The sequence below is a fragment of the Amblyraja radiata genome, chromosome 24, assembly GCF_010909765.2.
Source record: "Amblyraja radiata isolate CabotCenter1 chromosome 24, sAmbRad1.1.pri, whole genome shotgun sequence".
In the NCBI taxonomy this organism is placed as follows: Eukaryota; Metazoa; Chordata; class Chondrichthyes; order Rajiformes; family Rajidae; genus Amblyraja; species Amblyraja radiata.
In genome coordinates this window covers 5,689,846-5,716,193 of record NC_045979.1, presented here as the reverse complement: position 1 = coordinate 5,716,193, position 26,348 = coordinate 5,689,846, and the positions used below count along the sequence as shown (strand labels likewise).

General features: G+C 42.2%; 1 protein-coding gene across 1 annotated transcript; it reads right to left on the bottom strand.

Moving 5' to 3' along the window:
- Positions 1-1,310: 1,310 nt before the first annotated feature.
- On the bottom strand, positions 1,311-25,534 carry LOC116986715 (rho-related GTP-binding protein RhoC). The gene is made up of 5 exons (XM_033042311.1): positions 25,324-25,534; positions 10,066-10,223; positions 8,012-8,132; positions 7,770-7,900; positions 1,311-2,531 (listed from the first exon to the last, which is right to left on the bottom strand). The coding sequence occupies exons 2-5, from the start codon at positions 10,219-10,221 to the stop codon at positions 2,361-2,363; spliced, it is 579 nt and encodes a 192-aa protein (XP_032898202.1). The 5' UTR covers positions 10,222-10,223; positions 25,324-25,534; the 3' UTR covers positions 1,311-2,360.
- Positions 25,535-26,348: the final 814 nt, after the last annotated feature.

Below are 26,348 nucleotides of genomic sequence, written 5' to 3'. Positions count from 1 at the left end.
TGTACGTTCTCCCCATGGCCGTGCGAATTTTCTCCCACGGTCCAAAGACGTACAGGTTTGTAGGTTAATCGACTTGATATAAATGTAAATTGTCTCTAATGTGTAGCGTGGTGTTAATGAGCAGGATCACTGGTCGGCACGGAGTCTGTGGGCCAAAGAGCCCGTTCTAAACAAAACTTGTTAGCTAATGTTCCCGCGTATTGCCATTTCACCCATGACTAACAGGAACCTTGCTGGTCCTGAATGCAATGAAAAGGCATGCAGTAGACAGATGTCCTCCACCTGTGAATTGAATTAGTAACCACTGGAAGCTTGCTCTAGGCTTGACTGCAATGAAAGCTTTTGTTTTAAATGCATCACATCCACTTGCATTTGGAACAAAGTCTAAATTCCTCATCTGATGTATTGAAGATATCTTGTGATTTGGCAAAAGACAGCTAGTTTTGGATTTGTCATTCCTGAATACCAGGTCACCCTTTCACTTTAAGTGCAAGGTTCAAAAACAACATAATAAGAGAATGTACTAACCATTGCCCTGTAGCAACAGCTAAATTATGCACGATCAATCTTGGATACAAATATTAACTTAGCCACCGCACTCCCCTAGTGGGGCCCTATTTTACAATACTGTAGACTGGATCTTGTCACAAGCTAAAACTGACTAGGGGGCAACTATGGGCACCTCCATTCAGGTCAGATGGAGAGGAGTTAAGCTAACTTGTTCTTTCATTTAAAAAATCCACTTCCCCTTCTGAAGGGGATGCAGTAATGCTACAAGGTTACCTGTTTTCAATGGGGCTCTCTCCATGGACACCCAAACTGATGAACATTTATGGCATTCTCACATTTTAATTTTAGATCCATCCTTAGTTGTCTTGCATGTCAGAATCTCGCAAAAGGCAACTCTGGCCTCACCCTATCCATCTCTTCCCCACCTTCCAATTTGTTTTCTCCCTTTCCCAGTACTGAAGGAGTCTTCATCAAACACATTAACTGTTCATTTCTACTGTTGCTCGCTGGTCTTTAAGTGCTTCCAACAATTTCCATTTAGAACTTCCTACTTATGGATAGTACAATTCTGAAGATTCCCAAGTCAGTAGGATGCTTCCAATCCCAATGGTCAACATTTCAGAGACAACTCCTAGAATATAGACTTTTCTAAAGAGGGTCAATTCAACCTTGTTTGCCTTAGGTTTTGCCAGTGGATCAGGTATGGGACAAAATAGCATGATGTGTTTGCTGCACAAAGCAATGTCCAAGTTTAGTTTCAGTTCTCCATTTCAATTAAACATTTTCACATGCACAAAATGTTGATCCAAATGATAAATCTTTATACTGCAAGTTCAATTACAGGCACAGTTAAAGTATTCCATTGAATTTATTTCTAGTTTTTTTTTTTTAAATGTTTGGTAAATGCCAACTGTCTGAATGTTATAACCCAGGATAAAAGCAAAACGATATTGCATTGAAGCCACATCATTGGTTATTGCATACAAGAGAAAGACATGCTAGCTGTGCAGGCTGCAGATAACCAGAGCCAATGTTTAGGAACATACTTTGGGTAAACTGCTTCAGCAACTTGTCCAGCAATTGATTAACAAGGCAATTACAAGTCTATTGTACAAAGGGAGCAGAGCCTGAGCAAATGTAATACAGAAATATAGCTCAGTCACAGAACTCAGAACATGGTTAACTGCAAACCCTTAGGAGAGGTGCTTACAATCAGGTATTGACAGTTAGCATTTTATATAAATCAGCTTCAATACAAATGAATCTCAATACAATAAATCTACAAGAAAATCTGATGCTTAACGGAATGCAATTATACAAAAGCCATTACACTACCATTCACAGGAGTTAATTACACTACTGCGAGATTGGCTTGCGATGCTTAGAATGGAGGGAAAAATGTAAAATGTAGAGGTTTTTTTAAACTTAGTAAATAGTGATTAAGGTTACAGAATAAAATGTTTACACAAACTAATTCATGCTTTGTATCAAATGTTCAAGTTAATGAAACTATGCAGAAAAGGTGTTTTGACACTAGTTACCTTGTTTTTATAATGAATTTATAACAAGGTAGATACCCAATTGGTACCAAATCCCAACCCCTGAACTTACAGTACATAAACCCACATTGTCATGAGGTGCTGGTGTTCATGGTCAAGTCAACACTAAACTCCTCCCATTGCCTATTTCAGATACTAAGCATTACACAACAAGTGAAAGGCTCAGACTAAAGTGTTTGAAAAGTAGCCATTCAGAAACAAGGGGAAGAGCAAGTCTCCATATACTGTGTAAAGAGTTTGATAAATGTTATTACGTCCAATACAGTACATGCGATAGTATGCATCAGATTCCTACAACAAAACACACTTGCGTCTTTTCTTATGTTTGACTTGTAATGCAGCCCGTGTAGCCATCTCAAAGACTTCCCGAACTCCTTCCTTTGTTTTGGCTGAGCACTCCATGTATCCAAAAGCACTGATCTTGTTGGTCATATCCCTCCCTTCCTCTGGCTTTACAGGCTCCTGATGGGACAAAATCATGAGTTAATACAACCAATGTTCAACCTTTGTGCACGATCAACTTAAACATTGTTATCTCAGAGTCAAATGCAAAGCAAGGTTCGCATAAAAAACGACTTCAGAAATAAGTGTTCCTCTACCACCAATGGATTAGTAACAAGGCCAAAATTAAATTGCTGAACCAGCATGAGGAAGCTTTGTCTGTTAGATTTGGGAACTTGGTCCATTTCTGTGCAAAACCAAAGGCATTCTGAAAACAGATCAATGATGAAATATGACTTGGCATGGATGGATTTAAATTTGGTATTTTGTTAGTGGCCTACTACAGGACTAGGGTTCATGTAGATCAACCAGCACGTATAATGGAGATAGCTGCAAGACAAGAGTTACATTTATGATGCAAGCTTCGGGCCCAAAGTTAAGGGACAATTATCTAGACAAGTGAATATTAACATTGACACAAGCGTCTAGAAAACATCTCTACCTTGATAAAAATAACGTCAAAATTAGAGTTATTTAAAATGAGTGTGGCTGCAATTCCATCAACCAATAACATTGAGCATAGCATGGTGACAATCAGGCAAACAATGATACCAGAAATATTCAACCTGAATTCAAACACAACATTCCATCTTTGACATTCTTTTAGGCAACAGTTTCAGACTATTCACAAAAACAAGCTAAATGGTTATGTCAATTAATGCAATATCAAGGACTGGTAAAAGTTGCTCTGGCAAGGTAAAAAGTCAGATAAAAACCAAGCTGCTTCAAAAGACGAGCAAATCTGACTTGAAGCAGAACTACCAGAGGGGGAGTTGGCAGCACCATATCAGATTACAAAAACCAGATATTTCCTTGAACACCGGAAACAAGCCAATTTTAGCTCAACTGAGAGAGCAAGTAAGTGCCTGTAGGCAAATAAATACTAAGAGGGGTGGAGTAAACATCCTGCTATAATATTGAACTCTTAAAATAGCTAATCCAGTTCTGCTGTAGGTCTTGAAAGCATACTTCATAATTTCCATTTGAACATGTAAAATTTCACTCAAGTTAGAAGCACTTGGTCTTAAATATTGTTTGCAGTTCCCTCTGACTGCGGCTGGAGGCTTTAAGAAAGAATTGCAAGCCTCCATCCACTTCCCCCCACCAACTCTAAATTAATCTGCATTCAGATGCTGTTTATTAGACGAAGGCATTGGAGAGTAAAAAAACAGCAACTGCTGTCACCCCTCGACAGATAGAAGAGTCAAGGTGGTAAAGTTAGACAGATCTAGTCAGATGTTACATGATGCACATCCACTAGCCACTCATTTCCTTGTTCTTCTCATTTAACTTTTAAAATGGCAAGCAAAAATGGAGAACTAAGTTCTGAGCTTGAAGCTCAAGATTCAGATTAGATTGATCTAGTGTTCAGCTGCCGACCACATGTTTTGTAATTCTTTAATATGTCCAAAGGCAATGCAAATCATTTGTTTAAAACATTAGCAGCTATACATCCAAAGTAGGAAGTACACAAAACCAAACCTGGATAAATGATTTGGTGTGAACATTTTGGGAAAGACAGCTGAATGCTACTTAAATTTAGGCAGCAGTGTCTCACAGCACCAGAGGTTCAGGTTCGATCCAGTTTATGGATGGTGTTCTGTGTGGAGTTTGTATGCTCTCCGTGACGATGCAGTCTTTCTCCGGGTGCTCTGGTTTCCGCCCATATTCCAAAGGCATACAGGTTTGTAGGTCAATTGTCTGCTGTAAATTGCCTCTAGTGTGTAGGATAAGTGGATAACAGATCTGGTGTAGAAGTGATCGATGGGTCAAAGAGCCCGTTTTCACACTATACCTCTATATTAAACTAAAAATAAATGGAGCTAAGGGCTCAATTAAAATTTTCTCGGTACTCAAAAAATGTTTTCTGTTTCTATACGAGAGCGTCATAAGTTTGCAGAAAACCAGAGCATCAAATGCAGATTCATTTGAATGCCAGGTATAGGGTAAATGGTTACAAAATACTACATATTTCTAATCAAATGGAAATCTGGAGAACCAAGGCAGCAAAAAATTCTACATCACATTTTCGGAAAAATTCCAACACCAATAACCACAACTACTGGAGATGCGATAGCGTAACAAAGCAATGTTACACCCAAATTTAATTCAGAACGACTAGAGCTATGGAGTTTGGGGAGTGGGGGATTGCAGCAGACAGCAATTGTTCTAGAGCAATGACCATGTCAAACAGCTGTCAAATTACTTGATTAAAAATCCATGGACTAGTTAATACCAACAATTTAGTTTAGAGAGTTTGGAGATGCAGCATGGAAACACTTGCAGATCAAGTTTTGATGGACTAATGGTTCTGAGAGAGTGTTATTTAATCTAGCTTGCTGCCAAGCATTTCTAATTATGTCTTAACATCGCAGAAAAGCTAGAAATTTAGAAATGTGTTGTGTTCATATTAAATAAGTTCATCCTTTTTCAGAAAAAGTGCATGTTATACGATAAGATAGAACTTTAAATATCCCAGAGGGAAATTGGTCTGCCAACAGTCATAAAACACAATATACATGAAACTTGGACTTTCAGAAAGCATTTGAGAAGGTCCCACATAGGAGATTGGTGGGCAAAATTAGGGCACATGGTTTTGGGAGTAGAGTGCTGACATGGATAGAAAATTGGTTGGCAGACACATACAAAAAGTAGGGATTAATGGGTCCCTTTCAGAATGGCAGGCAGTGACTAGGGGGGTTCCGCAAGGCTCGGTGCTGGGACCGCAGCTATTTACAATATACATCAATGATTTAGATGAAGGGATTCAAAGTAACATTAGCAAATTTGCAGATGACACAAAGCTGGATGGCAGTGTGAACTGTGAGGAGGATGCTGAGAATGCAGGGTGACTTGGACAGGTTGGGTGAGTGGGCAGATGCAGTTTAATGTGGATAAATGTGAGGTTATCCACTTTGGTAACAAAAACAGGAAGGTAGATTATTATCTAAATGGTGTCAAGTTGGGAAAAGGAGAAGTACAGTGGGATCTGGGGGGTCCTTGTTCATCAATCAATGAAAGGCATGCAGGTACAGCAAGCAGTGAAGAAAGCGAATGGCATGTCGGCCTTCATAACAAGAGGAGTTGAGTATATGAGCAAAGAGGTCCTTCTGCAGTTGTACGGGGCCCTATTGAGACCACACCTGGAGTATTGTACGCAATTTTGGTCTCCAAATTTAATGAAGGACAATCTTACTTTTGAGGGAGTGCAGCGTAGGTTCACAAGGTTAATTCCAGGGATGGCAGGACTAAGAGAATGGAGCGGCTAGGCTAGTACTCTGGAATTTAGGAGGATGAGAGGGCATCTTATTGAAACATATAAGATTATTAAGGGTTTGGACACACTAGAGGCAGAAAACATGTTCCCGATGTTGGGGGAGTCCAGAATCAGGGGCCACAGTTTAAGAATAAGGGGGTAAGCCATTTAGAACAGAGAGTAGGAAACACTTTTTCGCACAGAGTTGAGTCTGTGGAATTCTCTGCCTCGGAGGGTAGTGGAGGCCGGTTCTCTGGATACTTTCAAGAGAGAGCTAGATAGGGTTCTAAAAGATAGTGGAGTCAGGGGATATGGGAAGAAGGCAGGAACAGGGTACTGATTGTGGATGATCAGCCATGATCACATTGAATGGCGGTGCTGGCTCGAACGGCCGAATGGCCTATTCCTGCACCTATTGTCTATTAAAGTGACGAGTGGAAAGTCCAGGATTTGGGATGTGCAAAGATTTGTGTGGGGGGGGGGGGGGGGGGAAGGAGTCAGTTTACCCCACAAATCAAGGCTTTGGAAACTATACCAAATACCATCTGCCCAATCACTTGCTTTGGCAGATGTTGCAGCCACAGAAAATCTTAACCTTTGAGTATCAAGATCGGAGGTGCTCAAAATTACCAGGGCTACACGCAGAAAGAAAATTCCACTTGGAATTCCATCAAAGTCATGCTCTCAAAATTGACTTTATTGTGAAGACTTCGTTTTAGAAATGCAAGAGGCTTTTACAAGCAACGAAAACCTCTAAATATGGCTTCAGAGCCCAAGGAAAGGCTGAAGGGGTTGTGGCCTTTTCCAGAGCAGTGCTAATCAGGATTGTAATGCAAGGCTCTTTAGCTCATTCCCTTTAGCCCCAATATTAAAATATTTCTAATTAGTGCAGTACAAAATAAAGCAGGACCAAAGGTAATCTCAAATGGTACTCTAACCAAGTGTTTGATTTATACACGTACCGCTTGTGTAGCAAATTAATTAATCTCAAAAGGGCCAAGGTAAGCACCACGTGGCTAAGAAAGATTGCATGGGAAGTTCGAGAAAAATGAATTATGAACCCAGGTAGCCAGAGCAAGAACACCACCTTTGACAATGATTACTCAACTGTGTCCCTTAGCATATAGCAGAATGATCTATTTTTGCTCTAAAATATGATTACAAACCAAGCCATCCACAATGGACAAAGGAAAAAGGGTACAACATTTATTGCAAGATAATGTCTGATAAAGTCAGATTAAAGATAGTTCAAATATCTCCAATGAGGTCAATAATAAAGATTTAAAAGAGTGGAGCAATTGTAATGGATCATAGCAGATCCTCTTCTGGGAGCAGTACACAAAGAATCGCCTAGCTCCAGCACCATCTACCCTTATTACCCTTAATGTCAAAGGGACTGCAGAAGTTGAACAGCAACTAATAAGATCAGCCTTTTAAATTGTTACACTAATAATTGCTTTCATTTTATAACAAAATGGCAATATTGCTATTTCACTACCATTTCCTGATCACAATACTAATCATACTGTGGAGCAGCCCTCATTTGAAATGCCTTTTATCCTAGGCCTTTCCTGCTGAAGTTCCTTCCTTGGTTAACTTGTTTAAAACCTAAAGTTCAGTCTTGATTCAGTGGTTTCTTTCCGATTTTAGCATCAGCTGTATTTTACCTTTGCCAAATCACTTCTCAGCCAGACCAATTATTGTCTCAAGGATAGGATGAAAGTACTCATCTGATCTAGTTCAGCTTTCTATCTGCATTCTATACAAGATTGACACTCGTACAACATTAACCAAACAAAGTTCAATTGACCACTATAGGCAACAGGTTAAAATATTACAGCTTTGCACTGAATGGAAAGGCAAGTGTGAAGGAGCAAATCCAAATTTGATTCAGAATTAGAGTTATTCAGTAGTGTACAAAGCACTAAATTATATAAACTTGCCTGTTTCATCTTGGCAAGTTCTTTCCGTGTGTTCTCATCATTTCTCAAGTCTTTTTTATTTCCAACTAGAATTATAGGCACACTAGGACAAAAGTGCTTCACTTCAGGTGTCCACTTCTCAGGGATATTTTCTGCATGGTTATTTAAAAACAATTAAGGTCATTTATTGATACAGTTGTTATGTGATGTTTTGCACTTCAGTATTAGTTACAATTTAAGATTTTAAAAAGAGATGCACTTACCCAAGCTGTCTGGACTATCAATTGAGAAACACATTAAAATAACATCGGTGTCAGGATAGGAGAGAGGACGGAGTCTGTCATAGTCTTCTTGCCCAGCTGTATCCCAGAGTGCAAGTTCGACCTGCAACATAATGAAACTTTGATTATTGGAATTTAATAATGGAAATTTAGTTCAATTATGGTAAACCATGTTGTTAGAGAATTATACATTTAAATAATCAATTCCACAACTCTGATATCACTACAACTGACGACAATTGCATTCAGCCTGATCAATAACTAAATGTTAAGATTTACCGGATATTTTGTAGGTCAATTACATCTACAAGTCTTTTCTATAATTTATGCATAGAACAGTACAGCAAAGGAACAGACACTTTGGCTCATTAAGTCCCATGGCAAATAATGCCATGTTAAACTAATTTCCTGTCTGTATGCGATCCACATCCTTTCATTTTCTGCATGTCCATGTAGCTATCCAACATCCTCTTAATGCCACTATCATATCAGCCTCTATCACCACCCCTCGTCAGAACATTCTAAGCACACAACTAAAAGACCTTGCCCACATCTTTAAACGTTGCCCCCAAAACCAAGCCCTTTATTGTGACTATCTACCCGACTTATGCCTCTCAATTTTATGTACTTCTGTCAGGTCACCACTTACCCTGTGGATTCAGAGAAAATATTCCTTGTTTGTCCAAACTCTTATAGCCAATACTCTAATCAGGACGCTTTTCTTGTAAACCTCTTCAGCACACTTTCCAAAACATCAACATCCTTCCAAATGCAGTTGATCCAAAATCTTTCAGGGTGTTATGGACATGGACCCAAAGATCTCTGCATCAGGACTATTAAGGGTCTTGGCATTAACGATACTTTCCCACTACATTTGACCACCCAAAGTGCAATACCACACTTGCTAAACAAAGACCATTTCACCACTCATTTCTGTAACTCATCTATATCCCGTTTTATACATTGACAGCTTTCGTCACTATCCGCAACTTCAATTTCACTGTCATCAGCAAGCTTACTAAGCAACCCATCCACATTTATGTCCAAGGTAGACAAAAATGCTGAAGAAGGGTTTCGGCCCGAAACGTTGCCTATTTCCTTCGCTCCATAGATGCTGCCTCACCCGCTGAGTTTCTCCTGCATTTTTGTCTGGCCTTTAATCACCTCCCACGACCGATGTGGTCTTATGAACTAACTGTTCCAAATCTATTCTTCATAACCATAACTTCGGTGTTCTTCATAACCATTTTACAAGTTATGGAGTTGTGATCACCATTTTCAAAATACTTCCACAGAAACAGCAGTCAGTCTGAAGAAGGGTTTTGGCCCGAAACGTTACCTATCTCCTTCGCTCCATAGATGCTGCTGCACCCGCTGAGTTTCTCCAGCATTTTTGTGCACCTTCAGTCATCTGGCCAGGCTTGATTCCCAGTACAAGGTCCTCATTCCATTTTCTCATAAAGTTTCAGGAAACCTTCTTGGATACAGAAAAAAATCTGCCCCATTCAAGTCTTTTGTGCTGACTAAGTTCTAATCAATATTGTTGAAGTCACCACAATGCCACCCAGTTGCTTTGTCTTTCCTTAATCAGTCTACATACCTGTTCCTATCTCCCACTAGCTATTGTGAGGCCTAGTATAAAAATCACATTGGAACAATTACATAATTCTAATGGGATGAGAGATTGATTCCATCCATACTACCTCAGTGGGCAAAAAAACCCTCCAGTATCACTCAAGTGTCATAGTGACACACTCACAACTCCTCCACATCTTTTACCTCCCTCTGTCTGGTTCTTAGAATGTTTACATGCCAATTGTGTGAGCATCATGCAATCCATCATGATAAGGAGCCAGGCGTATAGTACTCTCAAATGCTGAGCGAGCGATTTTCAATATTGCCTTTGTTTGATGAAATACAAACTCATTTTATTTCAGGAGACGCTTAGAAAAACCAAACTTTGAATTAGCAATTTGCAAGCTTTGTTTTGCAACAATCACTGGCAATAAGCAATTCCAAATTCACAACCAACTCACCTGTTTGCCATCCACTTCAATGTCTGCAATATAGTTTTCAAAAACAGTTGGCACATACACTTCAGGAAATTGGTCTTTACTGAACACAATCAGAAGACAGGTCTTGCCACAAGCACCATCGCCAACAATCACCAACTTTTTCCGAATTGCAGCCATCTCTGGAGGGAAAAGAGATCAAGTTAGCAATGAGGACAATGATAAAAAAAGTTGAAATGTGGCATAAGCATTATTATAATGAAATTTATATTACGCTAGTTCAAATCCTGCCAATTTCCCATTCATTTCAATTGGAGACAAAACCAAAAACATTAATTGGTTGATTCTGGTGTCTTACTGGAAGTAAAGGACCTGTCCCATTTGGGCGTCATTTGCGCGGCACGCAGGTGGCGCGCGAGGATTTTTGAGCATCCCAAAATCCTGGGGCACCGCGCACTCACCGCGCGTCACTGCCTACGTCACAACGCGCGCGTCTTATGTCGTGATGAGCAAATGATGCCGCGTAAATGACGCACAAATAACGCCCAAGTGGGACAGGCCCTTCAAGGTGCGAATATTAGGTTGGTTTGTGCTTGTTATAGCTTGCTAATCCTATCCACAGTGCCTTTCACAACCCTCAATCATCCCAATGTTTAAGCAATTAAGTACTTAAGTGATTGCAGCGGGTCAATACTGGTCTCTGGAAGAACTTGTGTACTTGAGTCACAAGGCAAAATGATGCACTGACAAGTCAATGTTTATCCTGCCAAGGATTAACCAAAAGGCACAATGGTGAAAGATCGAGAAACATTGCCTACAAAGGAATCTGAATGTCCTTGCTCCCCAGTAACCGATTGCAAACATGCAAGCACAGAATAGTGAGAAGTATTCAAGGTGCATCACTAAATGCAGTCTGAAAACTACTTTCACCTTCTAATCTTAATGCCCTAACACCATCTTTGGGGAATTAGAGAAAAGCGTACATTATCGACCACAAAAGTTTTGAATAACCTACAAAGTCTATAAATCATTAAGTTTTCAAAATATCCTATCCCAATGAGCCAGTTGGACAGTGAAACAAGTAAAAAAATCATTGTATTCACAAAAGGTTTCTATTTGTTCAAATATTTGGCTTGCCCATGTCTCAATGGCAATTAGCCCATACGCATTCCAGAAAAATTAAATTCCAATACAATTGCCAATTCTATTAAATTTAGAAAACTTTAAATTGTGGGTTGTGGGAAAGAAACAAATGTGCCTCTTTGACAGAGCCTACAAGATTAATCTGTAAAACATACACAAGTCCAAGAGTACAAAAGTTCCCTTCTGATCAGACCCACCAAGCCAAATTTCAGACTTCAAGAGTTGGAATGAAGTGCCCATTTGTCAAGTTACAACTGTAAGTCAAACTCCATCAATTTGAGTATTGGTTTGGAACAAATGTTGTGTTTCCTGTCCAGAGGGTGAAGTCAGTCTGTGAAAGGGAGGATCACTCAAATGACCTAGCAACATGAATACAACCTTTACATATTGGTAGGCCAGACTAGCATCCAGGAATTAATTTAGCTGCAGCTTTGTTCAGTTTGGAAAAGGAACAGGGGGAAAAGGAAAAGGTTTTGTTCAGTGGCTCTATTGTTATTTGGAAACTGTTACACCCTTAAACCAGTTTTAATGGAACTATACACTGCATGGCCACCAATACAGGTCATTTAGACTTCACTCCAATCCAAGGTAAACAAGCGTTAAAAAGTCACCCAGTCAAGAGTTTGCCACGTGTTTGTCAACTGCTAATAGAATAAGCTGGGACTCTTTCAGGTCTAAAATAGTTCAGACCTACAAGAGGTGGGAGAATCAAGGCCCTGTCCCGCTTTCCCAAGTTACTCACAAATTCTCCCAAGTTTCCCCCTCGATTCAAATTTGGAAAATTACGGTAATAGCCAGCTGTAGGTACTCGGGGCTATTTTTTTATTTTTTTTTACTCGCGGACATTTTTCAACATGCTGAAAAAAACGTCCCGACTTACCTGATGCCCCGAGTACCTGCGGCTGGCATTCCAAGCCACTACTAAATATCTACAGACTCCTACAGACTTTCTCCGAGTTTGAATCAAGGGGAAAACTCGGGAGAATTTGTGAGTAACTCGGGAAAGTGGGACAGGGCCTTTAGTGTCAAATCTTACAAATAGAGCAAAGCTCAGGTCTACTGCATTCAAGTTACCTTAATTGCATCAAACAAGGAACAACAGTGTTCAATTGTTCCCAAACTTAAATAATAGTTCCAACTCAGAAAAGTAAAATAACCAAGCAAATCCATATTAAAGCAACTGCAATTTCATTGACCATTTAAAAATCGCAAAGAACAACCATCAAATAGCTTTGATGTAGTGGTTAATGTGAAAAGATTTAATTTAGGCTTACAATCCATGTGCATTTTCACACCATTACAACAAAACAGCTCAAGAGGTGGATAACATTTGCCTTGAACCTAGTGTTTAAACACATCTAGAGTGAACAATGCAGCCAAATGAATAGAAGTAATATTCGACAAAATTGCTGGAGGAACTCAGCTGGGCACGCAGCAAACATGGAGGGAATTGATAAACAATGTTCTGGGTCCAGATCCAGACCAATTGTACGGGGGCGGGATTAATTTGCAAATGGGTGGACAAATGCTAAAGATTAGCCAAGGGTAAAGGTAAGGAGGAATGAAATCTAAATCCAGAGGGAGGGCTATTGATGGAAGGGGAAGAGCAAGAGAGTGGGTGAAATAGATGCATTAAGGGGACAGGGAAGAGGGAGGAAGGGACATTACACAAAATTGAAATTCAATGTTCTTGCTGTTGTGTTGTAAGATACCCAAGGCGTTGCTCTTCCAGTTTGCATATAGTCTTGCTTTGGCAATGGAGGCAGCCCAGAACAGAAATGTCAGAATGGGAAGTTAAAATGGTTAGCAACTGGGTGATCCAGCAGGTCTTGGCAGACCAAGCACAAATATTTGTCAAATTTGTCGCCTAGTCTACGTTTAGTCTTGATATAAAGGAGCCGCATCAGGAACACAGAATGCAGTTTTAAGAGGTTTGAAGATGCGCATGCAAGTAAAGTCGCAGTTAGTTTCAATTAAAACAACTGGCAATTCTGCTTTGAGCTCTTCAAACAACTTGACAATAGAGAAATGACAAATGCAAAAGCAGAGCACTGGGATTGGAATATCAGGTGATTTCAGTCAGATTAGCCACCAAGAGAAGTTAGTAAACCAAGTCTAATTTTGACAATATCCTGGATGTGGCAGATTTCAATAGGTTAATATCAATGAAAAGTAATGGTCAAGTAATTCCTGCATAACCTACTGACAATACCAGATAATGAAGCTGACAGTAAGCCAGTCAATCGGCTCATTTCAATATAAGCATTAAAAAAAAATTAGTAGTAACTGCAAAATGTTCCAATCTTACAGAAAAGTGTGAAATTGAAAGATTAAAAGTTAGTTTTGGATCAGTCTCCCAACTATCCAACTCTGCACTATGAAGACTCACTCACTGCCAGCCACATCTTGTTATACAAATAGAATCCAAAGTTTTACTCAGTGTTGGGAGATTGATTGAGATTTACCTCTGTGCAATGTGCTGAACTTATAATTGTCACTCAACTCACAAATTTCCATTCCACAAGAGACTTTGACATGCACACATTGTCTGAAGAAACTAAAAGCTAAGTTCTGGCAGTGTGTTTGTTAGATTTTCCTTCTCCCTCAATTGCATTAATACACTGGTATTTATAGAGCACAGCTCAAGTGATCAAGAAAATATCAGAAAGGTCAACATTTTAAATCTACATTTAGAGGGAGTTTTTGGTGATGAAAGCTTTGGTGAAACTCGCAACTGAATTGGCAAGGTGAGCCACACTTTCAAGCATGTTCTATCATTCAACCTCAGTCTTCCTGCACTAACCGTATAACTTTATCACCATCCAGAAAGCATGTCAATGAAGCCAATGATTGAGCCTCCACTGTACAGAGCTGGAGAACTGAAGATTTGCCACAATAGAAATGTCTCCAAAATGGCCAAACTCTCGAGAATGATTGCTGGTTCTTGACAGCCGAAAGCAACGCCTTCTCTTCAACCTGTCAAGATCATGCACATTTGGTCTCCAGCAAAATGCCCTTCTAATTAGCAATGTCCTGTAGACATCAACTCTTGACCTGTAAGGTCAGTCTTAATTTCTGGGGCCAAGGAAAGAGCGTTCACGTCGCGGCCCTGTTTCAACCAATCTTTCCACCACCACGCACAAGAAGCACAAGAAGCGCAAGACAGACACCATTGTGCAGATGCCAAGAAGTGTGTTCAGCTCTGGCTGAACAACTTCTAATCTTGTGTGTGGACTCGATAAGAAGAAGAGTCTTAATTTCTGATATTGGCAAAATCTTGTCTATCACTACACTGATGGAATACTGCTTGGGGTTCAAGCTAATTTAGCCCAAATAATAATAATAATATATAATAATTTGTTTATAGGGACAGTGCATATTAATGAACATTTGCATGTAAATATGCGAGATTGTAGCCAATCAGTAGCTAATTTCCGTCTCTAGTCCCAGGCAAAGGTAGGTGAAGTGTCTTGCCCACATCAATTTATTATGTCTCAGTTGAAGTATTGACCAGAATTTTATTCAAAAAAGTTTGAAGACTTCAGAGGACGAGTTTCATGATGTCCTGTTCTTTCACCATGCTTTAGGATACTAAATCCTCAGTATTGCTGTGCTGGACAGTGAGGGGACCAGCTCAAAAGCAAAGATCATAGAGCGGAGCGGGTCAGCGGGCGTTGGATAGCAGGACAGCGGGCGGTGGAGCTTACTCCTGTGTCAGCCCGTGTAACCTCAATTGGTCCCTTGATCGCGCTGACACACGAGTAGGCTCCACCGCCCGCTGTCCTGTTATCCATCGCCTGCTGACCTGCTCTTGAGCTGGTCCCCTCACTACATTGAAAGACACGGACCAGGCAGTGAATGCCATGCAGTGTCACCCAGCACAGCAAGTGAGGTCAAGTCCTGCTCCTGGCAGCAGTCAGAATTTAAGGATTTGCGGAAAGCGGCTGATATGAGCGAAGCCGGCGAGCGGCAGGAGAGGTATTCAGACAGAGAGCACTGCCAGAGGTGAGCAGGCCGGCAGAAGGCAATGAGATCCCGGCGGCCGCTCGCAGCCACCTACTTCTCTCCCCGGCCACAACCCGATGGCTCCGCACCCGGAGCACCGCAGCAGCAGTGAGTGAGTTACTGGCATGAATCCCGGCCCGCTCCTTCTCAACGCTCCTGCCTGCGCTGACCCGGGCCAGACTCCCCACACGCTGTGAAAGGAACTCTCCCCAATTGGTCCCTTGAACTAGTATTGTCATTCGATAAGATTGCAACTGATTCAACTTGTCCCAGTGTGCTCCCGTTTTTCCCACCATCTCTCCACCTGCCGTCACCCTCCACCCCCCACCCATTCAGTCCTTCAGAATGGAGGAGATTTGGAAGCCTTGGGCAAATTGAACTGTTACTTTCTTTATTTTTATTTTTTATATTTGAGCGTGAGAAATTCTATGTCCCGCCAGCCTTTTTTCAAAATTTAGCAACTCAAAATGGGGGTGCGTCTTCAACGCCGGGAAATACGGTACTTTATTGAGAGATATGGCTTTTGAAGACAAATTACTTTATAAAAGTCGACTGACAGCGTACGGAGAGAACAATCTGCGCATGCGCGGTTTAAGATTATTTTTTTAAACCGACTGACTGCCTACCCTGAGTAATTACTCACGGCACGTGCCTGGTACATGGATAGGACCCGTTTGGGGGCATATGGACCAAATGCAGGCAAGTAGGACTAGTGTATGTGGACATTATTGGCCGGTGTGGGCAAGTTGTGCCGAAGTGTCTGTTTCTACACTGTATCACTCTATGACTAATTGCTGGTTTAAAAACGTCAACGTACTGGAGGTACTTGGAGGTTAGGCCTTGTCTGGATAGCGATGAACAACCTCTGGCATTTTTGAAAATGGTAAGTTGAGTGTATTGTAGAATGGTGCTTTCAGAACTACATCTAATGTGATTTTGGTATCCAGAGTAATAGGCAAGGAAATGATTGCGCATCAGTAACTGGGCAGAAGCCATATTTTGACTAAATTGAGAGCTTTCAAAGACGTTTGGCAAATGTTGCATTGATTAATGTTTTGTCAGCAAATGTAACTTTGGGCAGTTGCTCTGTTGACAATCTATTCCAGTTTGGTTCTGAATGGAAGATGTCTGAATTTTGTGCACATCAGCTATTAAGATGTAACAATTAGGATTTAGTCAAATATCAAATAAAGATGAAGGTCTGCTGTACATGGTATACGAATGGACAGAAGCAAACCCTCAGTGTCGCTCTCTACACTAAGCTCCTTCCTAGTCAGCTCTATCTTTTCCCTTGAATTCCATTCAGACAGCAGTTAATGCCCACAGTGTTGCTCTGAATCACACCAAACCTCATCTTTGCTCCATGCTTGGTAATATTGCTGTCTTTTGTTCTGCATGTTAATGGGTCTTTGCATGTGATTTCCTGGCTGAAAGAGAATCATTCTAGTCAAGATCCTTTTGCTTGGCTGCCATCACCTGCCATGAAGACACTGAATTAACGTGTTTAACGTTGAGCCAATTGTTTCAGAGTTGCATGTTCTGAACTGTGCTTTAAGGGCAGCGGATTGTTTGAAATTTCTTCAGACTGATTTTGAAATCAATATTTTAGTGCTGCTCGTTTAGTTTTATCTGAAAGAACAACACTTCAGTTTGCTCCCATTTCATTTTATAATTTGAAGTAGCATAGACATTAATTGCTCTGTTTTTTTGTGGTTCAGAATAAAATGATGGAAAGGTGTAAATAGGACAAGTTATGGGCTAATGGTTCACAATTGGGTTAATTTTCATGAGCCATAATTGCTTGCCCATCACAAATATAACCTGTATTGTTCTGTGTCGTAATAACACCTGTCCGACAGATCAGAAACAGTCTTCAGGAGTCAGGTGTGGATTTGTCAATGACCATTGTCCGCAGAAGACTTTGTGAACAGAAATACAGAGGCCACACTGCAAGTTGCAAACCATTGGTTAGCCACAAAAATAAGATGGCCACGATTACAGTTTGCCAAGAAGTATTAAAAGAGCAACCACAGTTCTGGAAAAAGATCTTGTGAGCAGATGAGGCGAAGATTAACTTGTATCATAGTGATGGCAAGGGCAATTTATGGAGGCGAGAAGGATCTGCCAAGATTGAAAGCATACCACCTCACCTGTGAAACACGGTGGTGGGGGTGTTATGACCTGGGCATGTATGGCTGCTGAAGGTACTGGCTCACTTATCTTCATTGATGATACAACTGCTGATGGTAGTAGCATAATGAATTATGAAGTGTATAGACACATCCTAACTGCTCAAGTTCAAACAAATGCCTCAAACTCATTGGCTGGCAGTTCATTCGACAGCAACGATCCCAAACATACTGCTAAAGCAACAAAGGAGTTTTTCAAAAGGTAAAACATGGTCATTTCTTGAGTTGCCAAGTTAATCACCCGATCTGAACCCAATTGAGCATGCCTTTTATATGCTGAAGAGAAAACGTAACAGAACTAGCCCCCAAAACAAGCATAAGCTAAAGATGGCTGCAATACAGGCCTGGCAGAGCATCACCAGAGAAGACACCCAGCAATTGGTGATGTCCATGAATCGCGGACATCAAGCAGTCACTGCATGCAAAGGATATGCAACAAAATACTAAACATGTTTACTCTCATTTACATGACATTGCTGTGTCCCAAACATTATGGTGCCCTGAAATGGGGGGGGGCAATGTATAAACACTGCTGTAATTTCTACAAATTTGGTAAAACCAAAATGTATAAAAATGGCCTTCATTAAAATCTGACAATGTGCACTTTAACCACATGTGATTTTTTAAATTACAAATCTCAAATTGTGGCGTACATAGGCAAATAAATAAATAACGGGTCTTTGTCCCAAACATTATGGAGGGCACTGTATGTGCTTGAGGTGGAAAAAGGATAAATCAGCAAAAGTATTCTAAAAATAGGTCATGGTGAGGCTCTAAGGATTTCCAAGCAAGTTCATTCTGGAGCTGTAGGCATTCACATGTACTGATGAGTAAACTGATAAATGAGTGGAGTATGATATACAGGATGCCTTTGGGGTTCTAATCGGGCTCTTTATGGGTGAGAAATAAAAGCTAGAGGATGACCTGTGTGGATGAGAGTTATGAAATGAGCAATATAGATGAGGTTATGGAGAGGGAATTACTAGTTTAAGTTTCAAACTGATCAGACCGTTACACATGCAGGCAGCCAGGGACATAGTTCAGTGTTTCAAGTAAAGTCACGTTAAATTAATTTTATTTCTATAGCACATTTTAAAACAACTCTCGCTGACCAAAGTGCTTTACATTAGTGCAGGTACTAACGTGCTACATACAGTGGTACATAGATCTAACAACATATACATAAATACAGCGCTCCCTAAGAGGACCTCAAGAAACGCTTGTGAGTAGAAATAAGTTTTAAGTCTAGACTTAAAGGAGTCGATGGAATGGGCAGTTCTGATGAGAAGAGGGATGCTGTTCCAGTCTTGGTGCGGCAACTGCAAAAGCGCGGTCGCCCCTGAGCTTATACCTGGACCGCGGATTGTCAGTAGCCCCAAGCTATGGACACTGTTTAATGTGTGGCATGTTTTATGAAATGGAATTATAAATTAAGCACATTCATGGTTGCTGTTTCCTCGTTGGCCTATACCAATCCAAAGCAGAACATGAGATAGGGGTCCCATCTTTGGGGGCTTTGTTCCAGCATGCATCCTGCACTTTATCTCAAATGCTGCTGTTGATTTGCTTTCCTGGTGGCATCTAAAGATTCATTGGTCAATTGCAGCTGTGACTATTGGACTATATAATTAGAACACGAGTTACTTTCAATTGTTTTTCCCACTGGAGGGGACTTGAATGAAAGGTGTCTTAACTTAAGATGCTGTGAAACCTTGGTTATATGGACCGTAAACAGATGTGTTGCAGTAATTGAATGCTTCTGAAATGGCTATTCAATTACTTGAACTTGTGTTGTTGCTTTGAAGACAATATTTTTGTTGCTTGCTCTGTTTGTATTGAAGATACTACATGTAGGTGTTGTAACATTGTTCTGAAGGACCTGCTAAGTTTCTCCATTCATTTGTTTTGCACAAGATTGCTCAATTAGTTTATATCTCTTTCATGATGTCTCTAACATGCTAAAAGGAATTGTTTGGAAAAAATAGGCATTTTTGTAGTATTTAAGATTTATCAGCCCCTAAAATGTCACAAGGGAACGATGAAAGTGACTGTTTTAGCACTTGTCTCTGGAGCAGAATTGGTTTTGGTCAATCCCAGAAGTGGGAAAACTATGCAGAACCGGCACGGGCAGCAGTGGCGCAGCGGTAGAGTTGCTGCCTTACAGAGAATGCAACGCCGGAGACCCGGGTTCGATCCCGGGTCTGCACAGAGTTTTACGTGCTCCTCGCGACCCGAGTGGGTTTTCTCCGAGATCTTCGGTTTCCTTTCACACTCCAAAGATCTACAGGTATGTAGGTTCATTCGCTTGGTAAATGTAAAAATTGTCCCTAGTGGGTTTAGGATAGTGTTAATGTGCGGGGGTCGCTGGTCGGCATGGAACCAAAGGGCCTGTTTCCGCGCAGTATCTCCAAACTAAACATTGTTATTGGGTTTCTTGTAACATTGTACTGGCTAATTAATTAAGATTGTAGTGCCAATCTGGGGTCCCTAGTTACTGTTCAGCTTGCGCATTTCCAAAGTGGATACCTGTGAACAATAAAAGTTTTACCTTCCGTGTGACAGTGCAAGTATTCATTGTACTGACAGTACTTTGGACTACGGTCATGTGATAGGAGTAGAATTAGGCTATTTGGCGCACCATCTACTCCACCATTCAATCGTGGCTGATCTATCTCTCCCTCCTAACCCCATTCTCCTGCCTTCTGCCCATAACCTCCGACACCTGTACTAATCAAAAAACTAATCAAGTAAGCCCTTTGTTTAAATGGCATTGATTTAACTGATTTTTGTTCTAATTTGATACCCTTTTCCATGTGTAGTCATTGAATTTGTCAATTTTAACACTCCAAGATTTCCAGTGTTTACTTAAGATATTGGAGCAAGAGGGCAGTGGTGAAAGATGATAATTGTTGAATGAGGCAAGTTCAGAGAAAATTGCACATAATTCATCTTGACAGTCCATTGAATAACACCCGAGCTAGACTTGTAGGTCATTGAAATGTTTGGGATAAACACTTGGGTTTGATGTAAATCCAGAATATAATTGGAATAAGAATAATCACAATTATTTTGCCAGCATTCCTGAAGTGCAACTCTGCAGGTGTCTTTTGTAGAATTGAGATTTGGCAAGCTCAGTAGAAAGGGATGGACGTATGTTGAGTAAGTTGCAGGATCCCATAATTGCATTTGAGATCTCTGCTCAAGATCCGAGCACAAGTATCTGCATCTCTGCTCTAGTTGTCAATATTTGTACCCTTTCTGCTTTGTTACTAGGAAGTGTCAAGCTTGATCTTATTCAGCTCTCATGAAAACAGGCTGCTCAATGTTTATGGGGCAAACAGATTTTGTGGTTCACATTTTCATTAAAGCAAAAATAAAAGTGCCATGTAGTCTTTGAGAACCCTTGGACTCTTCATGAGGAAGGTATTCTGCTTCACATCCAATCACCCTACCCTAGTTCGACATCTTGCAATTAAGTTTAAAGTTCTCAAAATCTAAGTGGATAGGTACAGAAGGCTGCCAAAAACCTGTGCATGAGGAGCTGTCTCTATTTCAGAACACAAGCAGCACTGAAAACAAGGGCACAAAGAGGATAAAACATAGGGAGGACTAAAAAGCAAAAGAGTTACATTTTAACACAGGAGTGTCATAGGCACTAAAAGGTATGAATGCCAAATTATCTACTAGTTATGACAAAGAATTGTGAAAAACATATTGTATGTTGCTAAAATACGTTTAGAGCTCAAGTTAACAATGAATAGTTAAATGCATTAAATTGGTGACCTCATTTTTATCTTACTTCAACTGTAAACTGTCATCTCCATTCTATGACCCAAATGTGTAAGTCTCAGCATTAAGCACATATGCATTCAATGATGCTGATGGCCTACATTCAGTTACTTTGATAAAATTAGCAAATTGGAGTCAATGTCATACAGCACAGAAACAGACCCTTCGGCCCAACTTACCCATGCCCCATCCTCACTAGTCGCATCTGCCCATGTTTAGCCCATATCTCTAAGCCTTTCCTATCCATGTACCTGTCCAAATGCTGCTATTGTACCTGCCGCAACTATGTCCTTTGGCAGCTTGCTTCAGATATCCAACATGAAAAAAGTTGCCACTCAGGATCCTGTTAAATCTCTCCCCTCTTACCTTAAATTTTGTTCTTTGATTCCCCTACTCTGGATAATAGACTGAGCATTCACTACTCCCTTTATTGAAAAAAATGATATATAGATATAGTGATAACATTTACAAATTCAATGCTAACCCATTATCAAGGCCATCACCTGCAATGCAAAGCAGAATGCAAAAAATAAATTGCAAATGCCATCACAGACAAAAGAATTGCATCCCAAAGATTCAGTAGATTGTTCAAAGATTGCACAAAGACAAATCTAAAGTTTCTACTGCACAAACTTAAAATCCCCAATGATAAAATTGTCCATGGATACAAAACCTTCTCCCAACTGTCCCATGCACACCTTCAGCTTTACTGGCAGTTTATGCCAGTTAACAGATTACATCTAGCATCTTTTTTTTTTTTTTTTTTAAGTATTATCCACCTGTCAAATATTTGACAACCATTAGAATATGGGGACAGGTTAAATGTGCAACATAAATAGAAATCTAGGGCATGCCAACTGGTAATCTGCAACTCGAGCTGCAAGCATGTGGGTAGATGACCCTATGCAGAGTTTGGGGGCAAATGAGGCAGAGAAAACAAACAGTATTGTTGTACAATGGTCTAAATAATATCACTGCCTCAAAATCCTTCTCCAGCCGCTGCCATCAAAACATCACCCCAACCCCACTGAGTGTTAACACTACATTTGTGTCACAGAAAATGAATTTTCTGCCCTGCACCTTTCTCCTCATTCAACTCTGGATAGCAGCAAACATCAACCCCATTATCTAAAGGATCAATTGCAGTGAGCAAGCCCAGACTAGGTATCACAAATATTTCTAGCAGTTCCTCACACATCCTTCCTAATATTATGCAAGGACTGACTTAAACTGAAAAACTGTCATAGTCTGCAAAATAATTCAGCAAGGAGATTGTGCAAGAGATTTTATAGACTAAAATTGTAGAATTAAAACATTTTGCTACAGGTCAGCCAGAAAAAATACTTAACATAAACAGCTTATATTTATACTGGACTGGAGCAGAAAAACCCAAAAGCACTTTAGAGGCATTACCAGTAGTGTTCTTAGCCAAAGATATTAGAAATGGCTAAAACCCAGACAAAGGTTAGTTTTAAAGGAGGTTCTACATAGAGGAGCAGGGAAGAAATGAACACATAGGAAGTCAGAGGGAACAGGGCAGGATTTTTCAGAAAGTAAAGGACATTCCAAGGCACTGCGCAGCCAATGAACTTCTTTTGAACTAGTCACTGGTGTAATGACATACGAAGCAGCAATGATTCACATCCAAGCCTACATCACAAAGTGCATGTCTGCCAAAAACACTGCCCTCAGCAGACATTTGCACGTTCCAACTTTTGGATCACAACTCTTATTCAAATGTTCTTTGAACATAGGAGTGCTAAACTTCACTGTTTGACATTTTAACTTCTGCTCCTTCTCCAGCTCCCTAGCCTTTTTTCCTTTTTAAACATCTGCTAATCTCCTCACTACTATCCACACCTCATCTATCCTAATCAAAAAGCCCACTCAGTAATTACTACTCACTGCCCTTACCCACCCTTTTTCTTCATTATCCTTCATAGAAACTGCATTCTTTGTCTAACCCATATTCCAATCACCCTGTTCCTACCTACTTCAACGAACATCCATCCATATTCCATTTACTAATCTTCACTTACTACAATCAACGTGCACTCTCTATCCCTCCCACTCACTAACAGCTCTCACCCCTGATCTACAAGGATCCGTCTGACAGCCAAATTTAGCACTAGACCACTGACCTCATATTCTGTACCCTACCTCCTCCCACTAAACTATCGCACCACGAGTCCACCTAATGTTTACTCATGGAGCCGCAAACATCAATTTACTTCCTCACAGCCACCCACTGCACCTTTCCTCACAGAAAAGGAACACAAATCTAAACATAGAAAATAGGAGTAGGCCATTCGGCCCTTCGAGCCTGCACCACCATTCAATATGATCATGGCTGATCATCCAACTCAGTATCCCATACCTGCCTTCTCTCCATACCCCCTGATCCCTTTAGCCACAAGGGCCACATCTAACTCCCTCTTAAATATAGCCAATGAACTGGCCTCAACTACCTTCTGTGGCAGAGAATTCCACAGATTCACCACTCTCTGTGTAAACACACAACTCTTTTGAAATTTCGATATCACGGTCTGAGGGTAGTCATTAAAAATAATCGACAGAGCTTATCTGATACAAAAGTGTCAATGTGTACAGTAGGGGAGTGGCTTCAAAACTGGACTATCCATGATTGTAGAACGACTGTACAAGCTCAAGGGTCCAATCTGCAATGTTCCACCTGAAAGCACATCTGCATTTTACTCTTTTGGCTCCATCTACGTCAATCATTAATAACCCACCGCCCCACACTATTAAGGGCATGGGCTGGAGACCACTTCTCCAACCTTCAATTTTTCACCCTCTTCCACCACTCCCCCCCCCCCCCCCCCACCAACAGTCCATATGATTCTACCCATCAATCACCTCCCCATAAGTCCCTACCCACACTCACCATCCCTTCACCGTGTCTGCCTCCCCCCACCACCCTCACCTCTGCCTGCATCGTGTCCCCGCCCACCCTGACCATATCTCCCCCTGCACTTCCATCCACACCCTGACCCCTTCCCCCTCACCTCCCTCAGTCTGTCCCCATGTCTCGTCCTCACCATGCTACTCCACCCTTTCACCCTCAGTGTCTCCCTCCCCATCACATCTCTCTCCTCCCACCGATTGTCTATCCCCTCACCATGCCCCCCCCCCACCCCCCCACCCTTCACCCCTCACCAAGCCCCCCCCCCCACCCTTCACCCCTCACCAAGCCTCCCCCCCCCCCCCCCACCCTTCACCCCTCACCAAGCCTCCCACCCTTCAACCCTCACCATGCCCTTCCTTGTACGTTGTGGTCATCACTTCCGGGACTATACTGGAAGTCGGACTTTAAAAAATATATATACTGGACAATTCGTACATCTATCATCAAGCCAATACAAACCTGTACGTCTTTGGAGCGTGGGAGGAAACCGACGATCTCGGGGAAAACCCACGCAGGTCACGGGGAAAACGTACAAACACGGTACAGACAGCACCCGTAGTCGGGATCGAACCCGGGTTTCCGGCGCTACATTCGCCCACCGTGACTGTCTACCCCTGCTCCCTTATACCCTCATCACCTACTCTTCCCCACCCACCTTTACCCGACGACCCCCTTCCACCCACACCACCCCCGCATCCTCTCCTCGAACCCCCCCCCCCCCCCCCAGCACCCACACCATCCCCTCGCCACCTTCTCCGTCCCCTCACCCAACACCGCCCCCGCACCCTCTTCTCGCCACCCACTCACCCCCCAGCACCCTCACCGTCCCCATATCCGCGTCCACCCACCCCTCCCCCCCCCCCCCGTCCGACAAGCAACCACTCCCTTGCCGCCTCTTTCCAACCAGCTCGACCCCATGGTTCCTACAGCCGGCTGCGCTACTAACTGGCCGCTCCCCCACACCAGATATTGGGGCTGGGGCGGGGGGGGGGGGAAGCGGCCCTGTCCGGCGCTCTCTCTCTCTCTCTTTCCGCGGCCTTACCCCTGTTGCGAGCAGCGCTGTGGCCCACACACACCCAGCTCTGGGCGTGGCGGCCAAGCAGCAGATAAAGCCGCCGGCCTCGGCAAGTGTGTGTGTGTGTGTGTGTGTGTGGGGGGGGAGGGGGGGAGGGGGGTTGGGGTGGAAAACTTCCTCAGACGGTTGTAACCCGCGGCCGCCCGCCACCTCACCTGCTCCGAGCGCTCGACTCGATCCGACCTGGGACACGGTAACCGCGCGGCCTCCTTCCGACCCACTCGGCTCCACTCGGCAGCGGACGGGCGGGAGCAGGGAGGGGGGGAGGGGGCGGTTAACGAGTAATTGCCCACACCCCTCGTCCACGTGACACGTCGGCGGGCGGGAGGGGGCGCGGCTAATGGAGCAATTGCCTACACCCCTCCCCCACGTGACATCGTCCCCACGTGACCCTCCCCACTTGGAATCACGGGACAGTCCATTCGAATTGAGCATCTCCCGCCGCGCCGCTTGACAGCAACCAACCAACCGCCTGCAGTGGCGCCGGCCTCCAGTCAACACATGTATGGCCCAGATAGAACAATGACATTCTTACTTGCAGCAGCACAACGGAACATGTAAACATAGTTCAACATTGCCATCGTGAAAAACAAAATAATATACTGTATGTGCTGTGAACACAAGGGAAGGAACTCTCCCTCTCTGGACATTTGATAAGGAGCTCCACAAAAGGCCAGAATCTGATTAGTTTAGGAAGGAAGGTACACAAAATTGCTGGAGGAACTCAGCGGGTGCAGCAGCATCTATGGAGCGAAGGAAATAGGCGACGTTTCGGGCCAAAACCCTTCTTCAGACTCTTAGGAAGGAACTGGTTTACCTGAAGATAGACACAAAATGCTGGAGTAACACAGCGGGACAGGCAGCATTTCCGGAGAAAATGAATAGGTGACATATCGGGTCGAGACCCTTCTTCAGATTAGCTTAGTTTAGAAATACAACACGGAAAGGCCTGCTCATCGAGTCCGCACCGACCAGCGATCACCCCATACACTAGCACAATCCTACACACTGGGGACAATTTACAATCTTTACTGAAGCCAATTAGCCTACAAACCTGCACGTCATAACAAGAGGATTTCAGTATAGGAGTAGAGAGGTTCTTCTGCAGGTGTATAGGGCTCTGGTAAGACCACATCTGGAGTATTGCGTACAGTTTTGGTCTCCTAATTTGTGGAAGGAC